At 34.5% G+C, this 26,840-nt stretch overlaps 3 protein-coding genes across 6 annotated transcripts; 2 read left to right on the top strand and 1 right to left on the bottom strand.

Annotated features, from left to right (window-relative positions):
• Positions 1 to 313: 313 nt before the first annotated feature.
• Positions 314 to 2,825, bottom strand: LOC132307160 (proliferating cell nuclear antigen-like). The gene is made up of 4 exons (XM_059804841.1): positions 2,394 to 2,825; positions 1,178 to 1,330; positions 974 to 1,071; positions 314 to 785 (listed from the first exon to the last, which is right to left on the bottom strand). The coding sequence occupies exons 1-4, from the start codon at positions 2,710 to 2,712 to the stop codon at positions 561 to 563; spliced, it is 795 nt and encodes a 264-aa protein (XP_059660824.1). The 5' UTR covers positions 2,713 to 2,825; the 3' UTR covers positions 314 to 560.
• A 1,485-nt stretch (positions 2,826 to 4,310) lies between these two features.
• Positions 4,311 to 8,026, top strand: LOC132307161 (protein NRT1/ PTR FAMILY 8.2-like). 3 transcript variants are annotated; one of them, XM_059804844.1, is made up of 5 exons: positions 4,311 to 4,422; positions 4,705 to 4,924; positions 5,026 to 5,243; positions 5,982 to 6,535; positions 7,014 to 8,026. In XM_059804844.1, the coding sequence occupies exons 2-5, from the start codon at positions 4,810 to 4,812 to the stop codon at positions 7,843 to 7,845; spliced, it is 1,719 nt and encodes a 572-aa protein (XP_059660827.1). In that variant the 5' UTR covers positions 4,311 to 4,422; positions 4,705 to 4,809; the 3' UTR covers positions 7,846 to 8,026. The 3 variants fall into 3 exon arrangements, with proteins under 3 accessions (XP_059660827.1, XP_059660825.1, XP_059660828.1); XM_059804842.1 differs by lacking the exon at positions 4,311 to 4,422 and adding an exon at positions 4,427 to 4,461; XM_059804845.1 differs by lacking the exon at positions 4,311 to 4,422 and adding an exon at positions 4,470 to 4,603.
• A 10,568-nt stretch (positions 8,027 to 18,594) lies between these two features.
• Positions 18,595 to 25,645, top strand: LOC132307162 (zinc finger CCCH domain-containing protein 49-like). Of its 2 annotated transcripts, XM_059804847.1 has the most exons (5): positions 18,595 to 18,865; positions 20,421 to 20,645; positions 20,843 to 21,112; positions 22,231 to 22,454; positions 24,646 to 25,645. In XM_059804847.1, the coding sequence occupies exons 2-5, from the start codon at positions 20,634 to 20,636 to the stop codon at positions 25,478 to 25,480; spliced, it is 1,341 nt and encodes a 446-aa protein (XP_059660830.1). In that variant the 5' UTR covers positions 18,595 to 18,865; positions 20,421 to 20,633; the 3' UTR covers positions 25,481 to 25,645. The 2 variants fall into 2 exon arrangements, with proteins under 2 accessions (XP_059660830.1, XP_059660829.1); XM_059804846.1 differs by lacking the exon at positions 20,421 to 20,645.
• Positions 25,646 to 26,840: the final 1,195 nt, after the last annotated feature.

Here is a 26,840-nt window from a genome sequence, read left to right on the forward strand (position 1 = left end):
ACCTCCTGAGATGACTAACTGAGAATTGGTTTCTTCACTATTTTACCACCACCTGAATTTCGATCTCTGTAGCTGACAATGCTTTAGTGTCCCTCAGTAACTATCATTATCCTTTTATCCAAAAGTCTCACATCAAAATAACACAGAAATTGAACCAACTGGTAATTTTCCCGTTGGTGTTACGCGAACACTCCTCCATCTTAGAAAGGCTCATACATTTTCATTGCATACAAAATGATGATATCCAGGTTCAGCCAAGGCAGCTTGAGGAAGGCTGCTAATTCTCATATTTTAAAATCCATAAAACTCAATATTATGAAAGATTCTGCAAATACTAAAAATTAAAACAAAACAAGCATTCATACAAAGTCAAGGCATACAAGCAAAAAAAAAAAGAAAAAAAAAGGCTCATCTAGATTACTACTTTCTTTAGAGGTGAAAGCCTCTGGAAAGTGAAAATGTATGAGAAATGTCCTATAAAATTTCAGCAAGCAAGCTAATTTGAAGAGAAATGGACATAAAGATTGTAAGCTGAGCTAAACAAAGTGGAACAATTTGACTTAAGACTTGTCATCATCACCATCCTCCTCTATCTTAGGAGCCAAATAGAACCTGATATAACCCATCTCAGCAATCTTATACTCAACCACGACGGGCAGCTCTGAGGACAAGCTTATTGTGACTGTACTGGACAATGGAGTTGCCTTTGTGAAGGAGTTCATATATCTCAATGCAAATGTTAACGACACCGGTTCATTCATCTCTATAATTGTAGCTTCCTCTGGCTGTAAATTATAAAACAAAGTATCCATGTCAACTGTCTATTGTATTAAATTCAAGTCACGCACGACATATCTATATCTGAATTTCCATCGCTCGACATTTCATTTTAAAATTTGACCACTGATGAAGGATCTATAATTAGATTTTTGTAACAATAGCATACGGAATATAAAAATTATATTAAACATACCTTGTCTACTGTGCTATTCTGCCTGCAAACAACATTTGCAGTCCCAATATCACCTCTTGTAGAGAACTTCACACCTTCTTTGGTCACAGAGATCACAACTACAAAGCCAAACCAAAGTCTCTCAAATTTTACAACTATATGCAAAATTACGTAGAAAATATCAATAAATCATTAATTATAACAATGAATAGATTAAAACTTCACCAGTGTCACCAATACTGCTAAGATCTTTACAGATCCTAGCATATTCAGCTGAAGGCATTCTAACAATAGCATGGTACTCTGCTTCTGGGATTCCAAGGTGCTCACTATCGATGTCCATCAATTTCATCTCAAAGTCGGCAATCTTGTCTTGAGCTTTAATCCATTACCCATAAGCAGAAGCAAACCCGCATCAAATGGCAAACGAAATAAAGTCCAATTGGTGAAATTGATACTAACATTTACATGGAGTCAGAAACCTCTGAATCCAAAACATGAAAAAAGAGTGAAAAAGGGAAATGAATCTTAAGCCCCCAAGAAAGAAACAAGTGTAAAATTAGACTTCAATTGCTTATCAGAAATATTATGAGTAATAGTGATTATTGGGAAAATTTGAATGGAAGTAAAGGAAAAATATAATACTTCTCTATTTTGTTTGCAACAAAGTAACTTGAAAATATAACTATATAACTCTCCTGTTATGCATAATCCTACACTCTATATAATTTGAGTGGAATATATTTCTCACAACAAAAAGTTATTGGTGGAACAAACACATTCCTGCAACAACATGGATCAGAAAGATGAAAAACAAATTTGTTTGGTCCTTTCTATGCAATCTATGTTTGGAACGACGGGCTCTGACAAGAATTGAAATTTAAAATGGGATGTAAAATTTGCAGTTTACCCAACTCTAACTCTATTCTAGCCTCTCAATTCCAGTTTACCCAAACACAAAAATGGGATTTTATTTCAAATCCTTTCAATTCATTTACCATTTCTAAACTCCAATTTCTCAACAATTTTGATTCCAAACAGAGTGCCACTCGAACTTTCTCAAATCACATATAATGAACAAAAAGAGAATATATATAATACATTTAACATTTTTTTTTCTTTCTTCTACTTGGGCATTCTGAAAACAGATCTAATCATCTAAGCTATGGATTGACTTATTTTACTTTTAGCCATATTTCTAGGTGCAATTTATCATTTTCTAACAAGAGACATACATAAGATCATCACATAACAATCATTCATGAATTATAGAGTAAATAATATCAAAGAGAGAGAGAGAGAGGAAAAAAAAAAAAAAAATTCACAAACAAACTAATAAATAAAAACTAGGTTTTTTTTTATAAAAAAACTAATAAATTAAAACCCTTACTTTTTTTTAGACAAATTTAGTAGGGAAACGAAATTAATGATTAAAGCTTACTGGGGCTTTCAAACATGAAAGTGACAGTGTCACTGCCATCATCGGCCTTGAGGGTGATGATATCGTCGTTACCGGCGCACTTGAGCATCTTGGCCATGTTGTTGAGGTTCATGCCCATCGATATGTTGCGGTCGCACCGGTAGTGCTCAAAGCCCTCCGATCTGAGGAGGAGCGACACCAGGGCCACATGGCTCGAGTCCATGGCCTGGAGTGAGAAGCCCGTGGAAGAACAGTCGAAGTTTGCATCGTTCACCAAGTCCTTGATTGATTCCATAACCTTCTTCAGCAGACTCCCCTGCACAAGCCTCAGCTCCAACATTTTTCTTCTCTGGTTTTTCCAGGAAATTTTGGGTTTTCCGGGAAAATTAGGGTTAGGGCTTTGGAAGAAAGGGATGGGAAAGAGGAAAGTGAATATGTTGGTTCATTTTCATACATGGCGGGACTAGGAAACGGGTTAATAATTTAATTCCCGCCACATTTTTGGAGATTTGGAGGATCATGTGATAATGGGTTGGGATTGGGCCTGGCCCAGAGAATTCTGAACCTGTAATCTGGACTATTTGTTAGAGGTTTTGTCTTAAGTCGGATCCAGATTATATGAGCTTAGATGGTTAGGTATGCAACATTATATGGGATCCAGATTATATGGGCTTAGATAGTTAGTAATGCAACATTTCCTAATAGCTTAAAATTTTTGATTGGCTGATTAACGTCAGGCTAGTTACGAGTGATATTAGAGCTAGACTCAATTTTTGATCTAGTTTCACCGACTTTCACGCCAAGCGCCACTCAAGAGGTGTTCATGTTCGCACTGAGCAGGCCGGAGGGGCCAATTACAAGTGGTATTAGAGCAAGTCAATTCTTGATCAATGTCACGCCAAGAAGTGTTCAGATCCGTGCCGCGTAGGTAGGGTGGTCTGACTCCTTCTGGTGGGACTGGAGGGAAGGGGGAGAGTGAAAATGTTAGATAAACGTTCTTAGTGTGTGTGTTTTTTTATTTACTTATTATTTTTAAATTTTTTTTTAAATTTTAAAAAAAATTAAAAAATCTCTTTGTTTTCAAAAACAAAAACAAAAACAAAAACTTTCATTTTTTAAAGAGATTTATCCATGTTGTTCTTTTGGGGGAGAATTCAACTTGCCGTAGCTTGCCCATAATGTTATTTATTTATTTTATTATACTCATTCATGGTAATTATAACTTCCAATATACAAAAGCTGTTCACATTGATTGACGCTTAGTTTAATCTATATATTCTATCAATATCAGCCGAACCCTACTCATATTCTAAAACCATTATTGCATTAATCTCTATTATGATTTGTATAAATATATTTTCTTACTAGAAAACACTGCTTTATTGAAAGGTAATAGGACATGCAAGGACAAGCACGACAGACTTGAATGTCACAATCTTTTCTTAATTTTCCAAATAGCAAAAACCAAAAAACTCTGAACCTAAATTGTGTGATACCAAAACCAAGAAATAACAGTATCCTATATAGGGACTAAAAAATAATTTTTTTAGTTGAGCGGGCAATAAAAATATTTTATGGATATATATTTGAAAATACCAAATTAATAAGGGTATTTTATTATTAAAAAAAAAATCATGATGTAGGTCCGTGCCTGATCCTATATTCACCGTCCTCCTCTCCTCCACTCAATCAAAAGATAAAGATAAAAAGGGAAGAAGAAGAAAACAAAGCAATGGTCATTTTACTTGCCCAAATAAATAAATTAACAAACAGACAAAACAAAGGTCATTTTATGCGTGTCAAAGTCGTACAATTTAACAAAATGATGGGCACACACACTATTTTTTGGAAGTGACAGATATTTTCAAATGTGAAAATAATTGGATATGTTACAAGGGAATGGCTCTTGTTGATGGCCTCACATTTATATATCAACAAGAGCCATTCCCTTGTAACATATCCAATTATTTTCACATTATATATATATATATATTGAGAGAGAGATAGAAACGCTCCCTGCATATATGGGGATCGCTATCGGGCGAAAGAGGTAAGATTGTGCATGCTGTTACTATGTATACTGAGTTCAGTGAGTTCTCTCTCTCCATCTGGAGTGATGAGCTCACATATATGAACTTAATTTATACACATTTAATTGTTTATAACTTCAGTGTCCAATATCATAATTCTTCAACACAAGCACATTAATCTTGAAAGAGAACTTATTTAATGTACAGTGCTTGCCATTGTTTTGTTATTCAATATATCATGTTTTATTGAGTTATTGCCTTTGTGCTGATTTTGTGCCAACACTTTTCTTTATATACTGCAGTTTGTAGCACAAATTCAAGTTCTTCTCTTGCTTGGTAGTCTCGGGAGTAAATCCGCGAGCAAGGTTCTAAATCAAGCATATATATTACACTGGACTGGTTTAGCAATGGCAGAAGATCAATTACTAGATTTATACACTAAAGATGGGACGGTAGATTACCGTAATAATCCTGCAAAAAAGAAGGAAACAGGAACATGGAAGGCATGTCCTTATATCCTAGGTATATATTTTGCTTAATTTTCACTTTTTTTATGTTAGCAGAATTTGAAATTTTTTAATTAATTATACGAGATGTTGATGGATTTTTATGTTTCTTGTCAGGAAATGAATGCTGTGAAAGATTGGCATACTATGGGATGAGCTCCAATCTGGTTCTCTATTTCAAGCATCATCTAAACCAGCAAAGTTCTACGGCTTCTAAGAATATCTCAAATTGGTCAGGAACATGCTACCTCACGCCTTTGATAGGAGCATTTCTCGCCGATGCCTATCTAGGAAGATATTGGACAATTGCTAGCTTCTCTATTATCTATGTCATTGTAAGTTTGTTTGTTCTTCTCCTTGAAAATTGACTTTTTTTTTTAGTACATAATTGGTTATTAACATGGTATTAGAGTATAAAATCTGTGCATGTTTGGTAAATCATATTTTAGAAAACCCAAAGATTTTGAAGATTTTTTGCAGAAAATTAAGAGGATGAGGACTTATTATGAAAAACATACAGCATCAAGAAATAATAAGAGAATGTTAAAAAACAAAAAAAGTGGACTTTATGATAACATATTTCTATATTTTGTGTTTCAATATGTGTCTTTTTCTTGCCATGAGTCATTAGAATTTCAATTTCATTCATATTCCCTTTTTCATATTAACCTATAAAGGGATTGGTTGTCAACTTGTCATATAAGTTGTTCTATTTATGAATAGCGATATCAATCTACATATTTTTGTTGTAATTGACATCACTTTCTTTCAATTGTGTGGAAAAAAAACTCCAGGCTCATGCTAAATGGATTTTTAAATTGATATAGACTGTCTGTGTGTCAAAAACAAAGTAGAACGGCTATGAACTGTTAAAAAATGAAAGAAAGAAAAGTGATAAAACAATTATTTTCAAATGCCTAGTTCATTTGCTAATGAATTAAGTCCTGCCCAATTTATTCATTGCAAAAAGATATTTTGTCTTGTGTACTCTTTGAGTGTTTAAAAACATGTTTGGTTGAATTGTACATTTTTGCTGTGAAAACACTGAAAATTAAGATAACAAATTCGTGTAGGGAATGACACTGTTGACAATGTCAGCAACAATTCCCGGCCTAAAGCCGACCTGTTATGCTAAAGACGTTTGCTACGCAACAGAGACACAGAGTGCTGTGTGCTTCCTAGCACTATACCTGATAGCTCTTGGGACTGGAGGGATTAAACCTTGTGTCTCAGCCTATGGAGCAGATCAGTTTGATGATGCTGACGAGGCAGAGAAGAAACACAAGAGTTCTTTCTTCAACTGGTTTTATTTTGCAATCAATGTTGGCGCGCTTGTCTCTACAGTGCTGATTTGGGTACAAGATAATGTGGGTTGGGGATTGGGATTCGGCATTCCAGCCGCGACCATGGCAATTGCAGTTGTGAGTTTCTTTTCGGGTACTAGGTTGTATCGGTACCAGAAACCTGGAGGCAGCCCTTTGACGCGAATCTGTCAAGTGGTGGTGGCATCTGTGAGGAAATATCGAGTTGAAGTGCCTCTGGACAACTCTCTTTTATACGAGACTGCAGATGCAGAGCACTCTCCAATCAAAGGAAGTCGCAAGCTTGATCATACCAAAGATCTTAGGTTAGTACTTAAATCAATAAATTTGGCTAGCTAGTTGTTTATACTCAAAATGCAAGTAGATGGAAAATGGTTCATATGTTTAGATTATGTTTCATTCTATCTAAATCTATTGAACAATCCAATTTCATTTACTGAATAACGAATCATTCTGTGTCATGAGAACATGTAGTGATCTCTTGTGTTCCATAGCTGCATGAATCAATTAATATTTTTTTACTTGCATACATTATTTCATGGATAATATAGAGAATTGAAATTAGAAACTTAAATAAATCAAACTCATTGCAAAAATTAATGATAATATCATTGTTTTGATTCCAGAAGCAACGACCATATTTGAAAATTTCTACACTGCTCACCAAGTGAAGTGTTCAATTTATTTTCCCCCTTTTCCATTTGTGTATAGCATTTGTCTATGCCTAAGCTACCTATCATGGTGATCAACTCTCGGTCTCTAACTCAGTGTTGTTAAATGCAGTTTCTTTGACAAGGCAGCAGTGGAGATACAATCAGATCAGATAAAGGGAGCAAATCCATGGAGACTTTGCACGGTGACACAAGTCGAGGAGCTGAAGGCCATTGTACGGTTGCTTCCTATATGGGCCACTGGCATCATCTTTTCTGCTGCCTACAATCAAATGGGCAACTTATTTACATTGCAAGGCGAGAGAATGAACACTCGTGTTGGCAACTCCAGCTTCAAGATCCCACCACCAACACTAGGCATTTTCGATGTCCTCAGTGTCATCTTCTGGGTGCCATTCTACGATCGAATCATTGTCCCCATTGCCAGAAGATTCACAGGGCACAAGAATGGCTTGACTCAACTCCAGCGAATGGGCATTGGCTTCATCATAATCATCTTCTCCATGATATTCGCAGGGGTTCTGGAGTTCATTAGACTCGGAATTGTGAGAAGACACAACTACTATGACCGTGATGAGATGCCCATGTCGATATTTTGGCAGGTCCCTCAATATTTCATAATCGGGTGTGCAGAGGTTTTCACATTCATAGGACAGTTGGAGTTCTTCTACGAGCAAGCACCCGATGGCATGAGAAGTATGTGCACTGCTCTCTCACTCACCACTGGTGGACTAGGGAGCTACTTGAACACAATTCTAGTGACTATTGTTGTGAAAGTTAGTACTAGGAATGGTAGTGTTGGTTGGATACCAGACAATTTGAACTATGGTCACCTAGATTACTTCTTCTGGCTCTTGGCTGTGTTGAGTGTGCTCAATTTGGGAGCTTTTCTCTTGATAGCTAAGTGGTACACATATAAGAGGCAAGTGGGGACTCTTGATTGATAACCATAAAAGGAGTGATATATATCTCAGATTTTAGCTTTCACAGTGAACTTGTAAAGAAGTGTACACCCTGCTATTTTATGATGTAAAGCAGAATCAAGTAAAGTTACAGGATTTGGATACTCTGCTATTGAGGATCTGTGTTGTATTTATGTTATACATCTTTTCATGTGTTTTAACATTTTATAAGTTTAAATCCGTGTTGAATTAAGTGTATACAATTCTATAAATAATGTGTTGAAATAACGAATTAAGTGTGTTGAATTCTAAAAATAATTTATTGGAATGACGAACTGAGTGTGTTGAGTTCAAATTTTCACTTTTACAAACTCTATCTATTAAATCTGTTTGAATCTATGTACATATTTATATAAACTGGGATCTGAAATTGATGGAATTTGAAACATCATTTTTAGAATTTTATGGGATTTCAGAGGCGGGTAACATATGCTTTACTTACATACCTGTGAACAATGAACCGTCTTAGTATGCAAGAAAATGTATGCATAATTGCCTACTTCAAATATTAACCACTTACAGCAATCAAAAAATACTACTACTGGTTAGTTGCAAGATGACTTTGTTCTAAGTCAAAATTGTGACTCTTTGGATGTTGAAAAATATGATCCGGTGATGGGAAGGGTTTATTTGTAACCTTTTATATAGTTCAGGTTTGATTTACAATTTGAGATAGTCCATAATTATTTTCCAATTTCTTATACTGGATTTGATGGGATTTGGATTTGGAAACAGGATTTACTTTGTTTAGTATCATCGGATTATAAATGGGATCTAAAAATGATGGGATTTCAAATGCCGTTTTTAACCCGTTCCAAATCTCATCTAAAAAGCCAGGATTTGACGGGATTTGGAAGATAAATATTGTTTTAAGATGATATTTTCGTAATTAACCTTGTTAAATATTACTTAACCTATTACAATCTCCCTATTAACTCTAACCTATTAAATATCATTCTAATATATATATATCTCTTCAGGAAGGCTCTCGGTCCAAAACAATGGACTTTTCAACAGACCAAAAGTTAATTAGGAAAATTACACTTTATTTGTGATGTTTCCATTTTTCGCTATTTTTTCATTTTATCGAAATTTTTGTCGTTGCATGGGCATTTTTCGTCTTTCGCCGTTTCGCGTATCGGATACCGTGAGGTGTGCTGGATGTGTTGGTGAGTTGTTGGGGCATTTCACTGGGTTCAGAACTCTTTGAAATGCAAGGTTGGTCCTTTTCGCAATTTTTTTTCGTTCTTCGTGTGGGACGGTTCCGTGTGGGGCCCTGTAATACTTCTAGTTTTAAAAATGATATAATTGAAATTTTATTATTTATTTTATTGTTTGTAGGTGCTACGTGGCTATGTGTTTAGATGGTTTCGTGTTTTATGTTTAGATGAATTAAGTATTGTGTAAATTTATTTGTTAATTGATTTTGATGATTTAGGTGTTTAATTGAAAGTATTATTATTAATGTATTAAAGAATGGAATTTAATGTTTAAAACTTAATGGTTTAAATTAAAGTATTTACTTTTATTAAGGATGGAATGGGTATGGTAATACCTATGGATGTATATACATGGATAGATAGGTATATGTGTATATGTGGAGTAATTTAATTATTAATTAATCATTAATAATTGATTGTGGTATTTTAGTCATCATTTAATGTATAAATAATTTTAGGGTTTTATTTATACTTTTGATATCTTCTGCCGCCGCGGGGGGGGGGGGGGGGGGGGGTGGGGGGTTAGGTTGCCGACTTGTATACATATAGTTGGTATATATTATATTTTCTTTGTTTTCGTTAGGTAAATAGATTTAGGTTACAAAATAGATTTTGCCTATAAATATTTGTAGTTTGTCTGCCTAGGGTTTTAGAACCCTATTCACGGCACAGTGAAGGCAGAGAGTCATAACAGAGAGTTGTGAGGAAAACAGAGAGAACTGGTTAGGATTATGGCCGTGGATCAAAGGTCGGACCAAGGAAGAAGGAAGGGATTTCTTGTGAGATTGAACCAGAGCATAGGAGGTTTGATGGTGGTCGATGGTCGTTGGAAAATTCAGAGACGACGTTGAAAGGTTTCAAACCAAAACCTAAAAACAAGTTCTATTTCTTGCTTCTTCTCTTTGATCCGTGTTATGTGCATGCTAGATGATCTCCAGGACTCATTCAAACGTTAAAATAGAACTTGTATGATTTTAATTCAGTGTTTTAAATGGATTTTCTGTTTTTGAATCAAAACTGGTTATCACGCAAACTGTTATTTTCTTTGTTACTCTGAACTGTGGTTGTTATTGCATGCTTTGTTTAATTGTTCTGGAATAGTTTCGGGCATAAATTGAACTCCTACGAACAATACTAAAAACTTACAGAGGTGCTTTTACACGCCGGTGACAGGGACGAAATGGTAGAACAAGAGGAATGGGCGACAGGGCTTTCAGAGGGGGAGAGAGTCGGCTCCATGGAAGTGGGAGCCGGCTCCCCTTTGTGTAGAGCCGGCTCCAGGTGATTGGGAGCCGGCTCCATGTGTTTTGTGAGCCTACTCTCCAGTTTTGAGAGCAGGCTCTCTTGTTTCAGTGCGTTCTAGGATTTCTGGGTACTGTATGGATGTGTTGAGATTGCAGAATTGTTTTTGGATATTAAAAGGGTTCTAAACATTAATTTACGATGTATTGAAATCACCAGGATGCATAATTTGAACTATATGCTAGAGATCTTGAACAGTATAGAGTTTAGAATAAGTTGTATACTGTTAACAGACAGGGAGAATTAAATTGCTTAATTTGATGTAGCAGTTTAAATGACTGAATTATGATTGGTAAATCTATATAGGATGCATAATAGGGTCATTTATCTGTCAGACTTTATTGGTGCCTAGGTTGGTTTTTAATCAGGGAACTATTAAATTATATTCCGTTAATTAAATGGAGGTTGTTCTATATTTTAAATTGTTGAACTACTCTATCTGATTCATCAATTATTCGTTAGATTTATGGATAAAATAAGCATGTTGACTCATGAAATTTATATTGTGCTTATTAGGAATTAATTGATGCTTACATACTCTATATGTATAGTTAATTATATGGACATTGTTGGAGTAGCATCAGATAAGCATGTTAACTTATATCCATTGTTATACTTATTCTAGAACTATTGCTATTTATATTTAATATTTTTAGTATCAATTGTTAGATTTATGGATTGGTTGATATTTATATACATTGGCTGTATGGGTAACTGTTGGATTTTGGATTTTAAATTGACGAACTATTAAACGTTGTCTCGTCAATTACATGGATTTTATTATAGATTGTTAGTTGATGAATGTTTAAATTCTGTATTTATCAACTATATGGATTATGTGGACTTTATTTAATGTACTGCTTAAAATGTTGCATCATTTACAGATCATATACATTATATGTACCGGTATGGGACGGTGGCATATGGAGGGAAGGATTAGATCAAAACGCTAACTCCTACCCATTCATACATATGGAATGGATTAACTAAAACAGTTAAATCCTACATGATTTCATGTCTTGTCAACTAAAACAGTTGAACGACATATTGGATAGTTGTTTATATTTCTGTATTAGGAAGGATAAGGATTTAATTAAAACATTTAAATCCTAATTATATGTCGTGTCTGGACGACGAACAGTTGATCGACAAATTGTTGTATTTGGATGAAATTTATATATATAATTTATGGTACCGCAATATAAGCTTGAGTTTCAGGATCGTTGATTAGGGAGCGTATATGCAGTAGGATGCATAGCTGGCTATGTTGGTTGAAGTATACGCTATTAGGCTTAGGTAGTCATGCCCACTCAGGTGCGTTTTGCATGTTACCTTCTATTCAGGTTGAAACCCTCATCATAGTCCAGTGAGAGTCCTGTAGTGTGGATATATATATATATATATATATATATATATATATATATATATATATATATATATATACGGACTATATAAATATGGTTGAGACATCTAGGGTGTATCTGCGTATTGGGTCTCTGTTTGGATTGTAGTTAGAATAGAACTTGTTCGTGGGTCTGACCCACTATTATTTTTCAGGTAACAAACGGTTCCAGGTCTTAGAGCTTATTCGTGCTGAATAGAGACGGCTACTCATTCTTCCGACAACGTAGGAATTTCTTTATGGTTTTTCTTCAGTTGTTGTTTTTAATGTTGGAGTTTTATTAGGGGTCCACCAGATGAATTCCCGAATTGTATTAGAAATGGAGAAGTTAAATGTATCAGAAGAATTTCTTATTTATAAAATTTATTCTGAGGCTTCAGTTTCTGAATTATCATTTTAGTTTCTTTTCAGCATTTTATTTATTCCTGCTTATCTTAATTGTATTTTGTGTTCGTTTATTGCTAATTGGTTTGATATCCTCGGGTAATTAGGCGTGGGCTTGGCTAACCCGTATCCGAAAATCCGGGAGTATTACAGGCCCGCTATCGGAATTGTTGTATACGGGGATTTTGGTTGGGTCTATTTGCATCATATTTATTTTATTTAATGTGTTATATAAGGTGTGGAATTATATAATGTGTGTGTATATATATATATATGGTGTAAGATGAAAATAAAAGAGAAAATAAATTAAAAATTTTGGTGGTGGGACCCACCACCACATTAAAAGACCAAGCGGCTTATTTTTGGCCTCATCTTCTCTTTTCTTTCTCTCACTCCCGCAGGTCTTCTCTCTCTCTCATTTTCTCTTCTTTTTCTTTTTCTTTTTGCACCAAAACTTTAAGTTTTGATTTCTTCCTCAATACTTAGTATTTTTAGAAGCCGTTTGCGGCAATTCGAAGATCGCGGAGTGATTTACGAGTTGATCGGAGCAATTTTGTGTTTGGTGCACTCTAGGAGATTCAAGATTTAGGGCATTAATTTGGGATTTTTTTGCATAAATTGAGGTAGGGGTTTCTAATCCATGAAATTCTTGTTCCCTTGTGAATTTTTCTTTGTTAATTATAGCTAAGCATGCTTAATTTGAGATGATTGCCTCTAAAATGATTTAGTTGTTGTATATAAAGTTCATGATTATGTATATAAGTTGATTTGTGTAAAAAAAAACATGTTTAATTGTTGATTTTATATGCTTATGTGTTTGATAACTTGTTAGAACTTGCTATATGGATACATGTTGATGATATGAAATTGTGAAGCTCCTTATTGTCATAACATTGAAAAGTATGTGATAATCATGCATAGCATTGGGCATGAAAAAGGGCAAAAGGATTCGAAACAAATGGAAAAGAGATTTTTGGGAAAATATTTTGATTAAAGTAGTTTTGAGAAAACCCGGTCGCCGTGGAGTCACCAAAGGGCTGGTATGTTAATGTAACATAGAGGGAATTAGGGAGATTGCCCTAGCGTGGTTAAGCTATCTGGGCTCCAAATGACACCGCGGATGTACCAAGGGTCAGGGACAGTAGCCAATCCTTTTCTCGTGTCACTGCAGAGTCACCAAAGGACGGGTTATATTAACGGTTTGTGAAGTGACGGATGTTTTTCTGAAAATGGGGAGTGACATGCATGACATTGCATTCATGGCACGACATTTACTTGTTTGAATTTGGAATTGATATTGTGTTTTCCCCGGCTTAGCATGACCCCGTTTCCTATTGTCCCATTCATTGTTTGGATTCACGGGATTATAAGAGGTGTGTCTTAGGCGCCACCTACTGAATAAATTGCTCACTCCACTTTATTTAATATTTTTCAGGGCCGGGAAAGGAGGTAGTGGATGCCGACCCCTCACAAGCTTAAAGAGGACTAGGAAATTATTTTTGCTATCTTTTGTATATTTACTATACTTTTGTAAAGCCATAAAACTGTAGTGAAATGTATTCTTTTTGCAAGCCATGGCCATATATTGTAAACTATTGCTTATGTTGGTATTTTAAAGGGAATTGTGACTATGTAAACACTTGTTGACGAATGGGTTAAAATGTTATATTTTGATCTATTGTTGAGGCCATTTAATTGTGTAAAACCATATTTTGTTGCCGTGAATTCGGAATTTAACTGTATAATAGGTCCAGTATAGGTTGTGTATGTGTAGCTTAGCCAGAATGCCATTCCAGTGAGTTCAGGGTTCAGGGGCCTTGTTTCGGCCGGCTGACCTGTGATACTCCTCGAATTCGAGACATAGGTTGATCAGGCCCAAGCCCAAATCCGAAGGATACCAAACAATCAATATGTAAATGAACACAGATTTCAAAATGAATTAAGAAATAAATAATTAAAGTCTGAAAGAATTCTAAATTAAAAATTCTTAAAAATTAAAAACTTAATATCCAATAATCCAAAACCTCCATTAAATTAATAACTCGAGAATCCATCATGTGGACCCCTAATAATATCCCAAATTGAAACTGAAACAATTGAAATAAAATCTAAAGCCAAACATGGAAAGTAGTCATACGTAGTTGAAGGAATGAGTGTCTGTATCTGCTTTGCACGACCAACCTCTAACCCTGGAACTGACGAACACTTGAAAAATAAGAGAGTGGGTCAGGCCCACATGCAAGTTCTATTCTACTATGATCCATACAGAAACCCGATATGCAGATACATCCTAGATAGCTCAACAATAACTAGAGTAGTCCATATATGTATAAGTACACACTCTAGGACGCTTACTAGTCCAATAGGTCTGTCTCAACCTAAGTAGAGATACCATGCAAATCGCACATAATGTGGTCAAGTGTACCTAGACCTACCAGGGAACAACAATTACTGTCCAGTTATCTATCCTAAGCGATATACGCACCCTAACCATGGTCCTGAGACTCAAACTCATACCAATTTTGTATACTCCTAATAGAAAATATCATCCATCTGGTATAGTGGTCTGATATATGTATAACAATCCATCCAGAAACCAAAGTAGGTCATTCAATTATTTTATTGACATGACACAAATATGAGTAGGACTTAACCTTTATGGTTAATTCATATTTCAATCCATAATAGATAGGACTTAGTGTTTGAACTAATCCATCCCTAGTATGCTACCGTCCCATACCGGTGCATACAATCTTTCAAATAGTATAGTTAATAAAACAACACTATATATTCATTAACTTTTCTCCAAAATATGCATCATTATAAATTAATACATATATAACGATATTAGGCATTCATTATAGAACCTAAAAATCATGTTTCAACTATGTAAATTGCTAAAATAGATCTAAGCATTTACATCCTTCAAATTATCCATAAACTGATATAGTTAAAAGTAGGTAAATATCAATTTGTTCCAAAACAAGCATGATCAATTTCAAGTAATCCATGATACTTATAACCCTGTTTAAGTATGATTAGTCAATATATAATCACATATAAACAAATCTCCAAGTTCCAATGTACAAATTGATTGACAATCAAAGTGCAACATGTAGGATTTTTCCCTAATTTTACACTGTCCATTCCCTAATCCATTTATGAATTATTGTTTCCCTATATTTTACAGGTCTATGGGAATCATACACATCAGTTTAAATAGTTTAAACAAATTAAAAACACCCTGCACAGTCCAAACCACGACTTAAAACCAACAATGTGCAATTCTGGGTGAGAGCAGGCTCTCACAACTTGAGAGCCTGTTTCTTTGGCATAGGAGCCGGCTCCCTAACTTAGGGAGCCTGCTCTATGCAGCTAGGAGCTGGCTCCATACTCCTCGGAGCCGGCTCCATTGATGAGGGAGCTGGCTCCTACCTTTTGGGAGCCCTCTCTCTCACTCTTTGAAGTCTTTCTACGTTTTTTGCTTCGTCTTCCTTGCCTCCGGCAATACCCAGGCCTCTGTAATTCTGTTAATCACTTGTTCTAATGTTTAATCAATGTCCCAGAACAGTTATAAAGCATCGTCATGCATCAACGACATCAATTAAACTCAAACAAAGCATGCATCAGTTAACAGAACTGTAAGAACTTGCAACCCAGTTTAATTCAACAAAATTAAATATAGTTAAAACATGCATAAACGACTTGTTTTAACATTAATTAAACCCCTGGAGTCTACCTAGGCATGCACAGAACACAGGTTTAGGGGAAAGAGTTAGAACAAAACTTGCCTCTGATTTCAGTTTAGAAATCTTAAATCGTCGTCTCTAGCAACTTCGGTGACCTTAGTTGTTTTTACTGACCTCTACTACTCCTAGTTCAACCCACGAGCATACGTCAATGACTCCCCCTTGATTCAATCTTAGTATAAGCCAAACCCTAGCCTTCCTTTCTCCGTTTATCTCTGTTTCTCTCTGTCTCTCAATACTCTCTGTTCGTGGTTTATGTCATAAACCCTAGACAGACATCATATATATATATATAGGTTTCTTTAGAGATTGAAAACCCTAAGTTAAATTCTAGTCGGCCACAAACATAACAGAATAATACAATCCTAATTAAATCCAATTAACTTATTTAAGTAATTAAACAATTACAATAATTTAATTAAAAAATAATAATAATAAAAGAAAACAATTAAATTAATTAATTCACGTAATTCAAATAATAATAATTAATTCAATTAATTTATACAAACAAGCAATTAAGTAATTAAACCAATCAAAATGAAATTAAATAAGTAATTAAAATACCAGGACTATTATTTTAAAATTAGGGGTATTACATGACCCTCACCATCAACCGATCGAAACCTCTGGTTCGGTCGACCGAACCCCCTCCATCAGCCGACAGATGGTTCTACAGTGAAAGTCCTGAGAGCTTGTATTTTTCCTCATCGTTTCAGCCGCCCGACCCTGTAGGTCAGCCGATTGAACTTGTTTTGTCAGCCGGCTAATGAAGGGCCATTAGCCGGTTGGTCCTTCCTTTTCCACCAGTACCACTTAGACCCCTCTGTAGGGCTGTTTTCCTAAAGTATTTTGAGACTTGGATCGGCTAGTAGGACGGCCATGGACACAAGAAATGAGTGTATGACCTAGTTGACCTCGGGTAAGGGCAAGGACCTGGTTAACGGTCCGAACCCACGGGTTTGGGTCGTTACATTATTACTTTATCAGACTTAACCATAGTTAATTTACCATAATTGTATTTGTGACATAAAATTTGAGGGAAAATGTAATGCCTGAATTTAGAGATTTTTCTTATTTCTGTCTTAGTATTGAGCTATAGAGTTCCAGAAAATCCAAATTTAGAGACATTTTATTGTTTTCATGGCAGGATTAAACAATATATGCTTTCTGTTTGTGACTCCATTATTGGAAGTTGTGCTTATTCACAAGCCCTAAAAAATTGGTATCCTTTGAACAAAAAAAAAAAAAACTTATTTACGAAGTATGGAATAATGGGTCGACGAAAAAACTAAAAAATAAAAAATAAAAAAGAGAGCAACAATCAAGCCATCAAGGTAAAAAAAAAAAAAAAAAAAAATAGAGCAAAAAAAAAAAAAAATTAAATAAATCAAAGTGCAAAAAGAAGAGAGAGAAAGAGATAATGACCTGGATCCGGTTTTGGAGAATGAATATGGTAGTTGTGTTATGGCTGTAGTGGTGAATATGGTGGCTGTAATGGTGTGGATATGACGGTAATGGTTGAGATTATAAAGACGATGGAAGAGATTAAGGGGAGAGAGAGATTAAATAAATGTATTGGTTAATTATGGTAAATTAACTATGGTTAGGTCTAATAAAGTAATAAAGTGTAATTTTCCTAATTGACTTTTGATCTGTTGAAAAGTTCGTTGTTTCAAACCGCATGAGAGCCTTCGTGTATATATCTTTATCTCCGAGTCTTGAGAATATAAACACATAGAAGTTAGTATCAAATATTATCATTTTATAACCAAAAAACATACAATCCAATTATTCATAATTCACAACGTGCAACAAAACTTATATTTACATAGTACATATTGAATGAATAAAGATTACACTAAAGATTACACTTTTATAAGCCAAGTTCATAAGCCTTTTATATAACAAATAAATAAATATATTAATAATTAAAAATTTAATCTATAAGCAAAAGTATAGTTATCAATTAATATACTTATTTTAGTATATATATATTGTTGTGTATCAATTTTTAAGTGGCATACTTTTTAATTACTAGTAATTTGCTGAGTAATTTATATAATAATCAGTTATCAATATATACTTATATAAACTTTTGTTAATATACATATTATTTTTGTTACAAAGTAATTAATATACTTTAATAAGCATGTTTAGTATTTAATAAATGAACTTATTTAAAATATTAATTAAATCAATGCTTAGACTTAGGTTTACATTTTAGTTTTCTTTTTTCAAATATGTCGGTTTAAGTATGTTGGTGATGGTAATTGAATAACTTAGTTTTGTTTTTTGTAATTAATAAATAATTGTTCATTTTTAATTGATTTGCTAAATAAATTTTATGTTTCAGTTCTATCATGTAGTCATCCACGTTGTTTGTCTATTTAATGTAATTTTGAAATATATTTTATAATAAAATAAATATATCATTTATCATTTAAATAAGGGCAAAAATGGTATAGTATTATTTGTATTTTAAATCCCATTTCAAATCCAATTTTAAATTCAATTTGTTCCTAACATATAAATGGAAATTCATTTTAATTCCTATTCCAATTCCAATTCCTATTCCAATTCCTATTCCTATTCCAATTCCCAAAATAATTGGTTCCAAACAAAGCCCTATTATAGCCCTATTTTCCAAACACAGCCTTAAAAGATAAACCGACCCAATATTCCTACGCAATTGTGTGTTGCGTTTTGGCACTGGAGACTCTTCAGCCCTATTTTCCAAACACAGCCAAAAGATAAACCGACCCGATATTCCTAATTCTGTGTGTTGCGTTTAGGCATTGGGGACGACACTGAGAGAGTGAATTGGCTCAAGACGGAAAATTATGGCACATAGGTTATTGAGAAATGTGGAAGCCGATGGTTGGGAACGCTCGGACTTCCCAATCATATGCGAGTCGTGTCTCGGAGACAACCCCTACGTTCGAATGGTAATCCTCTTTTAATCTCTCCTTTTATCAATGTTTGAACTACCAGACATTGAAATTGAACTTCTTTGCTTGTTTAGTAACCCTAATTTTGCTTTTGGGCTCTAACATGAGTGCATATATCATTTGTTAGTAATTTGATACCAATCTAATAATTTAAATGAGTCTAATTCTAAAGCAACTTGGGGTGTTTTTGCATGGATTTGGAGTGTTTGGAATTGAAATTGGCATTAGATTACCAAATATTGTATATGCTAGTGTTGAGTCATAGCCTCCTTTGCTGTCAGAATTAATTGCATATTTCGGTGGCCTCCATATTTGCAAATTTGGTCTATATATTTGTCAAATATTGTATGTATTAGTGTTTGAGGTTTGGACAAAATGGAGGCAAGCTAGTGGAATTTTATGTGATAAAAGAATAACACATAGGTTACAATGAAATTTTATAGGACCATTATTAGACCAATGATGTCATACTGGGCCCTAAAAATGAAACAAGAACAACCCCATCATGTAGCAGAAATGAGAATGTTAAAGATGGATGGGTGGAGTGATTAGAAGAAATAGGGTCACCAATGTAGGTGTGAGTGGAAAATTAGTTGTAGCACCCATTGGTGAGAAAATTCCAGAGAGTAGACTTAGATGGTTTGGACATATGCACTGGAGACCTAGTGACGCGCCAGAGCTGTGGTCACCGAAATATGCAACTAATTTTGGCGGCCAAGAGGCAACTCTAATTTTATGTTTTTTGGGTTTTACTGATATACGTATAAATTTGGAATTCGTTTAGAAATCTACATTGCAGAATTCCACAACTATAATTCCAGAAGTTGAATGAGATTTTTTATTTCCAAATTAACTTGGATTTTGGAGTTTTTTCAAGCTCGAGCCTAATCTGTTAAGTTTAGACACTACAATGAAATACAAGATTAATTAAGACTCACTGGCTCTTGATTATAAAATGACCAAATCTTATTTTCACACGAACTTTGAAATTTATGTAGACATTTATATTTGTACACACATGTATGTATTTGTTTATATAAATATTTACACGTACACTTATATACATGTGTTTGTATATGTACATTTAAATGTTTATGTATTAATATGCCTAAATACGTTTATATGCGTTCATATATAAACATATGTACGTATATATACACATGTATGTACTTATAAAAATATATGCATATATGTACATATTATATTTATATGTGTACAGGATCGTTAGACATGTTGACAAATTTTCGAAAGAATATGGAGAACAAAAAAACATTAAAAAAATTCAAAATTCGTTGGTGGATTTTTCTTTAAAAACTTAATAGAGTTAGAGAAGGTCCAATTTCAGAGAGAACTGTTTTATGGTTTCACTGTACCTATCTTTCTACATTGACTAATTATAAAGTGGTGCAAACATAGATGATAATTCTAAAGAAATCTAAAGTTTCTTTGGGAGAAAATTATACGTAGAATGATTCTAAGATAAGAAAGTTGTTAGCACTTTCCTTTTACATTTCTTGTTTACGTCTTCTTTTATATGCATGTATGAGTGCAGGCTGCAGCTGTGGTCGACCTTATATATTCTTGTGATTGGTTCAAAAGGAGTGTATTGTGTCAATCCCTGGAAATTTGCAGAGTTTCGAACACGTATTTGCGGCACAGATTTTTAATCAGAGGACACACTGTTTAAAATTTCTTCTGTCCACGGATCTCAGCCTTAACTGTATTTATAGTTGTACACTTTTACTGCTATCCTAGCCTCTTGCAGATGTTAAAGAAGGTCAATTTTTTATATATTATATACAAAACTTCATATTATATTTTAGATAAAATTTAATGCTTATGTTGTTCTGTAGTAGATTGATTCTTAAACGATTTCCAATTTCTAGTTTATTTCAATTATAGTTAGTCCTCCTTTTTGTTGGTATAACTTGTAACAATTTTTTTGGTATTTGTGTCATGTATGTTTTAATGAAGACAAAAGCAGATTATGATAAAGAGTGCAAGATTTGCACACGGCCGTTCACAGTTTTCAGATGGAGGCCTGGTCGTGATGCAAGACATAAAAAATCTGAGGTTTGCCAGACTTGCAGTAAGTTGAAAAATGTTTGTCAAGTTTGTCTTTTGGATCTCGAATATGGATTGCCAGTTCAGGTTCGGGACACTGCTCTCAACGTCAATTCGAATGAAGCAATTCCAAAGAGTGATGTAAACAGGGAATTCTTTGCAGAGGAGCATGATCGCAAGGTATGCTTTTTAATCTACCATATTTACTTTAGCTGCTAACTTGTTACCAATAAAGTATGTCCCTCTCTCCTTCTCACCTCCCAATGTAGGAAAAAAGAAGAGAGAGAGAGAGAGAGAGAGAGAGAGATTGTAATATATAATCTGTTTATTAATTTATACTACCAACAAATGCTTTACATAGTCAAGCCCAAATCTTTACCGGAACAACTGAAACTTGCCCAAACAAAAGAAATAATTGCTAAATCTAAACAAAATAAGATAATCGTAAGACGAAGGATGCAAAATAATATAATCCCTAAAATAAGAAAATAACCATAAACCTATCCCTAGAACACATGGATTCATCATGAATTCAATTTTCTTAAAAAAATTAGAGATTGCAACTTGACTCTGTTTATTGTAATCATTTGAAAAGTTATACTATAATCAGTCTACATGATTAACTTCTTGTGTTTAGGAGCTGCTTAACCTTTTGTGGGAGCAGCTTTCATATTCTGATATATGTTGTTATGTATGTTTAATATGATCCATTCAGCATTTCAATTCAATCCTATTGATCCTAAGCTGAGTGCTTTTGTTTATGCCCATTTGGGTGCTTGCAATGCTGTTTTGGGCACTATGCCATTATATATATATATATATTTATATAACCTGAATGAATCTAGAAAATGGGAAACCTCTCAAATATTTTTTTTTACAATGCACATCAAAGATTCTATGTAATTTATTTATTCCAGACCCATCTATTTTTGATGCCTTGGTATAATATGTTCACTTAAATGCAGACTCTCATTTGGAAACTTTTGTTCTGAATATGTCATCCTAAAGCCCTCTTTGAGTATTGGTGCCCATCTTTGAATTTGCCGATAATTTTTGTTTTCACAGCCTGTGAATATGAAATTGATCACAAGTAGTCTGTTAATTTTGACACCGAGACCTGTATTTGTTTGGGAAATATATAGAGTTTGGTCTGTGCGATAAACTTTTCTCATGTGATTTGAATTCTTTCCCTTAATCATGTTTTCCTTTTCTTTCCTCCTTAAATTTATTAAATGTCTGTAGCTTTTTATTCCCTTCCGATGGAACTTTTAGATGATTAGAAATACTTTTATATGCAGGCTAGAGCTGGTATAGACTATGAATCTTCATATGGAAAGGTACGCTCAAACGATACTATTCTGAAGCTTCAGAGGACAACACCATATTACAAGAGAAACCGAGCACATGTTTGCAGCTTCTACGTACGGGGTGAATGCACAAGAGGTGCTGAGTGCCCTTATCGGCATGAAATGCCCTTAACTGGGGAGTTGTCCCAACAAAATATTAAAGATCGTTACTATGGGTATGTCCAATGTTAAGGGTTCCATTTTTGCATTATAAGTGGGCATTTCTAAATTCTCCACCTTCCTTATATACACATGCAGTTACAAACATATACATGTTAATTTTCTCTAATTCACACCTATCTTTATGCAAGTATTCATGCATGCATATAATGACCACACTTTATTGACATTAAATGCTATGGTAATGAATACTAGGACCCTAATTGGGTGTGAGAGATCAACCTTTACCTCAAAAACATATATTCATGTGTTCTATGTACTTGTATGTAGACTGACATATTACGCTAATGCATGCATGCAAACACAATTAATTTCACGTGATCGATGATATAACAATCCCACCCACTTTTGTCGTCTTGCCGGAAAAAAAATAAAAAAATAAAAAAAGATGAAAAGAACTAAAAAAGAATCAACTGGCAAGATTGGAAAATAACTCATTGTTCATGTCCGTGATAGAATACATATTATTTTAATTTTTTTTATTTATAAAAGTGTAAGGAACTATTAGTATTTAGTAATAATATATATAACATGACACAATTATTATTTTAAATTTATACATATATACATATCTGCATAAATACAATATATATTGTTGGGTTCTTGCTGTATCCATATGCTATTTTTAAGAATTTGTTATATTGCCATATTCATATTGTGTCTTGTCTGTATCCAGTATCCATGTCCGTGCTTTATAACATACAAATTAACAATCAAGTGGTGTCCCTGCTGTTTGGGCATTTTGAATTTGTCCTTGGGTTTAGTTAGTTTATGCCAAGTCTAATATAAACAACACTTTGAAGCTCTGTCATATCTTGAGGTTGCTTAAGGGAGCTCTATGAGAAGGTCTAGCGTTTTATCCTTCTGGTTTGCTTGGTGTTATCGCCTATTTTAGTGCAGACTAAGCTGGTAATCAATTACATGGGAGATCAGTTTCTTAATATTGCACATTTGTTGGTGGTAACTTATTTACGTGGAAGAACAAGAAATGGAACGTTGTGGCAACATCAAAGGCGGAAGTGAAGTATTGAGCTGCTGCACATACAACAATTGAGAGTATTTTGGTTAGTTGATTTTTGCAAGAGAGAGCATATCCTAGTGACACCTATGCCATTATTGTTTTATGACAATCAAGCTGCTATATATATTGTTCCTACGTATTTTGTGAGATAACCAAACACATAAAGGTAGGTCACTTTGTGTGAGATACGGTGATGGGAAAGAAGGTCATTACTGCTTGTATAGAGTTGAAGATTGATTGGGTTATATGTTTATTGCAGCTTTTGGAAATCATTGTTTTCTTGAGCAATGGATGTTATTGATATTTATGCTCTAGCTTGTGGAGTGAGAAATTTTGTAATATGTAGTAAAGAGAATTTTGTACTTTTGAGTTTTCTAGGGATATAGGTAGAGGAGACAACTTTCCTAAGCTTTAGCCCCTTGGTTGCAGAGTCTTTTGATTTATGCATCTATACAACACATCTTAACCCAAAAAATCAAAAATCAAAAAAAAAAAGGTAGGAAGTTGAATATATATCCTCCTCGAAGAAAGCTGCATCAAGTGGAAACTGTACCCGAGTTATATCAGGAACCAGGTCACCAACTCTGTTGAGTGGGGTGCTTGTAGAATTTTCTTACAAGTGCCAATTTTCTTTTAATTTATGTGCTGAGTAATCTTCTTCTGATGTTTGTTGCTCTTGAAAATAGTTTAACCTCTAGTTCATTATGTGCATATGTCAAACTTTTGGGTGGATGATTCTATTTTGTTTGGTTGTATCTATTTTTACCAAATGTCGTCTTCTTCGCATGAGCATTACTGCATTTACAGTAGAAATATTGATCCCGTACAGTGATACCACTCCGATCTCAAGATGTAGCCTGTGAAATTACTTAACACTTGGAGCTGGCACCTAATTTAAAGCCAGTGTTTTGAAGATGCATTAGTTTTGTACTTATATTTGTTTCATCTTCTACCGAGTGTAGTACCTGTACCAATGATTTCATATGTATTGTAACATTCATTATGATTAGTGATTATTGAATTTACCCACCCATACCATCTTTGCAACCCACCACTTAAGCATGCCCGCAGCCACATATGCAAACTCACACTTCGTACTCATGCACCGTGATGTTTGGATCTTTCAGTTTTATTAATCTGTATTGCTCTTTTCTAAACTGTCGCAGAGTGAATGATCCGGTGGCATTGAAGCTACTAAACAAGGCAGGTGAAATGCCTTCACTGGAACCCCCCGAGGATGGGAGCATTAAAACCCTTTATGTGGGTGGGCTTGACGCAAGAATCACTGAGCAGGACCTGAGGGATCACTTCTACGCCCATGGTGAAATTGAGTCCGTAAGGATGGTGCTGCAACGAGCTTGCGCTTTTGTAACCTACACGACAAGAGAAGGGGCAGAGAAAGCAGCTGAAGAACTCTCAAACAAGCTGGTTATAAAGGGGCTGAGGCTGAAGCTGATGTGGGGTAGACCGCAAGCACCAAAACCGGAGGCTGATGGCTCAGACGAAGCAAGACAGCAGGCAGCAGTTGCACATAGTGGGATGTTGCCGAGAGCAGTTATATCCCAGCAGCAGAACCAACCACTTCAACCACCTGGCACTCAGGACCAACCCCCAGCAGTGCACTACTTTAATATTCCACCACCCCCACAGCAGGAGAGGACATTTTACCCGTCGATGGATCCTCAAAGAATGGGTGCCCTTATTCCATCTCAAGAAGGCACTTCTAGTGGGCCCACGGGGTCAGGTGAGAACAAAACCAGCACAGAGCAGCAGCAACCAGGGCAGCAATATGCCTTTAAATCTCAAGGTCTCTTTCACCAGCCCTTTTATCCACCATTCGGGTATATTCCACCTCCACATCCACAGTATCAGCAATACCCTCCACTTTATCACTCTACAATGCCCTCAGGGACACTGCCGCCACCGCTGCCGCCACCACCACCACCACCAGTGATTCAGCAGTATCAGAATAACACACCGTCAGGGTCGTCACAACAGTGATACATACGGTCTTGTCATATCGCAGTCTTCTAACTGGCATGTACTGATTCATTTTGTTTGAAGTCATTATAGTGTGTTTAAAAGATCTTCTTTGCTTCTGTTTGTCTGCAAATACCCTGGAGCTTAATCTTATAATATAATGTTTGGCTTTTGTGCATTTTATGATGGATTTGCACTTGGGATTTTGGATTACTATCTTTTAATTTTGCAAGGATTTTGTGCTTCTGTTGTCCTAATGAACTTTATAATCTCTCATGTGGCGATGGTTGATCACTTATGTAGTTGTTTGATTAATTTCTTCTTCCTATGTATTTATGTCGAAAGTTGGAAATCTAACCGCAAAAGAGAACTTGAGAACAATATCATATGATATAAGAATATCACTGATTTTTCACGCTTAAAATTACTTTTCAGCAGCTAACAAGGTTTTAAGAGAGAGCAATATAATTTTGTAATAACATGACTCCATCCTTGATCATTTAAAAAAAGAAAAAAAAAAAAAAAAGGGAAGACTTAATAATTTTTTAAAAAAATATTTTTGAAGGCACAATGGACCAACTCGTGAGCTGCTTAAGCCGCAGCTGATTCCACCGCCTCAAATCCTGGAAACCCTCTTCGGTAATTTCACATTGAAGAACCCTAACCCAAACCCCCTCTCATTCGTCTTTCACTATTAAGACATTCTTTTCGCTTTCCAGAGTTCTAAAGGAGGGCGTTTAGTTAAATGATAATTGTGCGCACTTATTTATTTATTTTTATACACACACACGATATCTCTAGTTTTACTTCTAATTCTAATTCAATAAACAGAAAGAGTAACACAATTGTTAAAATTTAATTAAATGTCTAATTTTGTTATTTTATTTTAATTGTAATAGGAAATATAAGTTTTCAAAATTAATTATAAGAAAGCTAATTAAATATTGTCTATTGGATTAAATCATACTATTAGGATTGAAAGTGAGTATACTATTCCTTGTACGTCAAGGAACAATTGAAATATATATATATATATATATATATATATATATATATATAAAGTGAGAGAATCATCAATCATCTTCAACGTACTCAAGTGTTCGTTCTTTTTTTTAGGGTCCAATTGAGTGCTTGTTTTTGAGATATATATGAATGTAATTATATGTATAATTTTGATTTGTTAGATTTTATATGATTTGATGATTGATAGAGCTTTCTTAATTTAACTAGAGTTCTGGAATCTTTTAATAATTTTTTAGTTGCCTGTGAATTAAACTGTGGTTAATAGTGAGTTTGATTAATATAGGGGAATTGCATTAAACCCCTTGACGGTGGATTAAACGGTCTTTTAATTTTTATTTATTTATATTTTTAGTTAAAA

The sequence above is a fragment of the Cornus florida genome, unplaced genomic scaffold (assembly GCF_030987335.1).
Source record: "Cornus florida cultivar Cherokee Brave unplaced genomic scaffold, ASM3098733v1 CherokeeBrave_3.0.0_Hap2_Chr05, whole genome shotgun sequence".
Lineage (NCBI taxonomy): Eukaryota > Viridiplantae > Streptophyta > Magnoliopsida > Cornales > Cornaceae > Cornus > Cornus florida.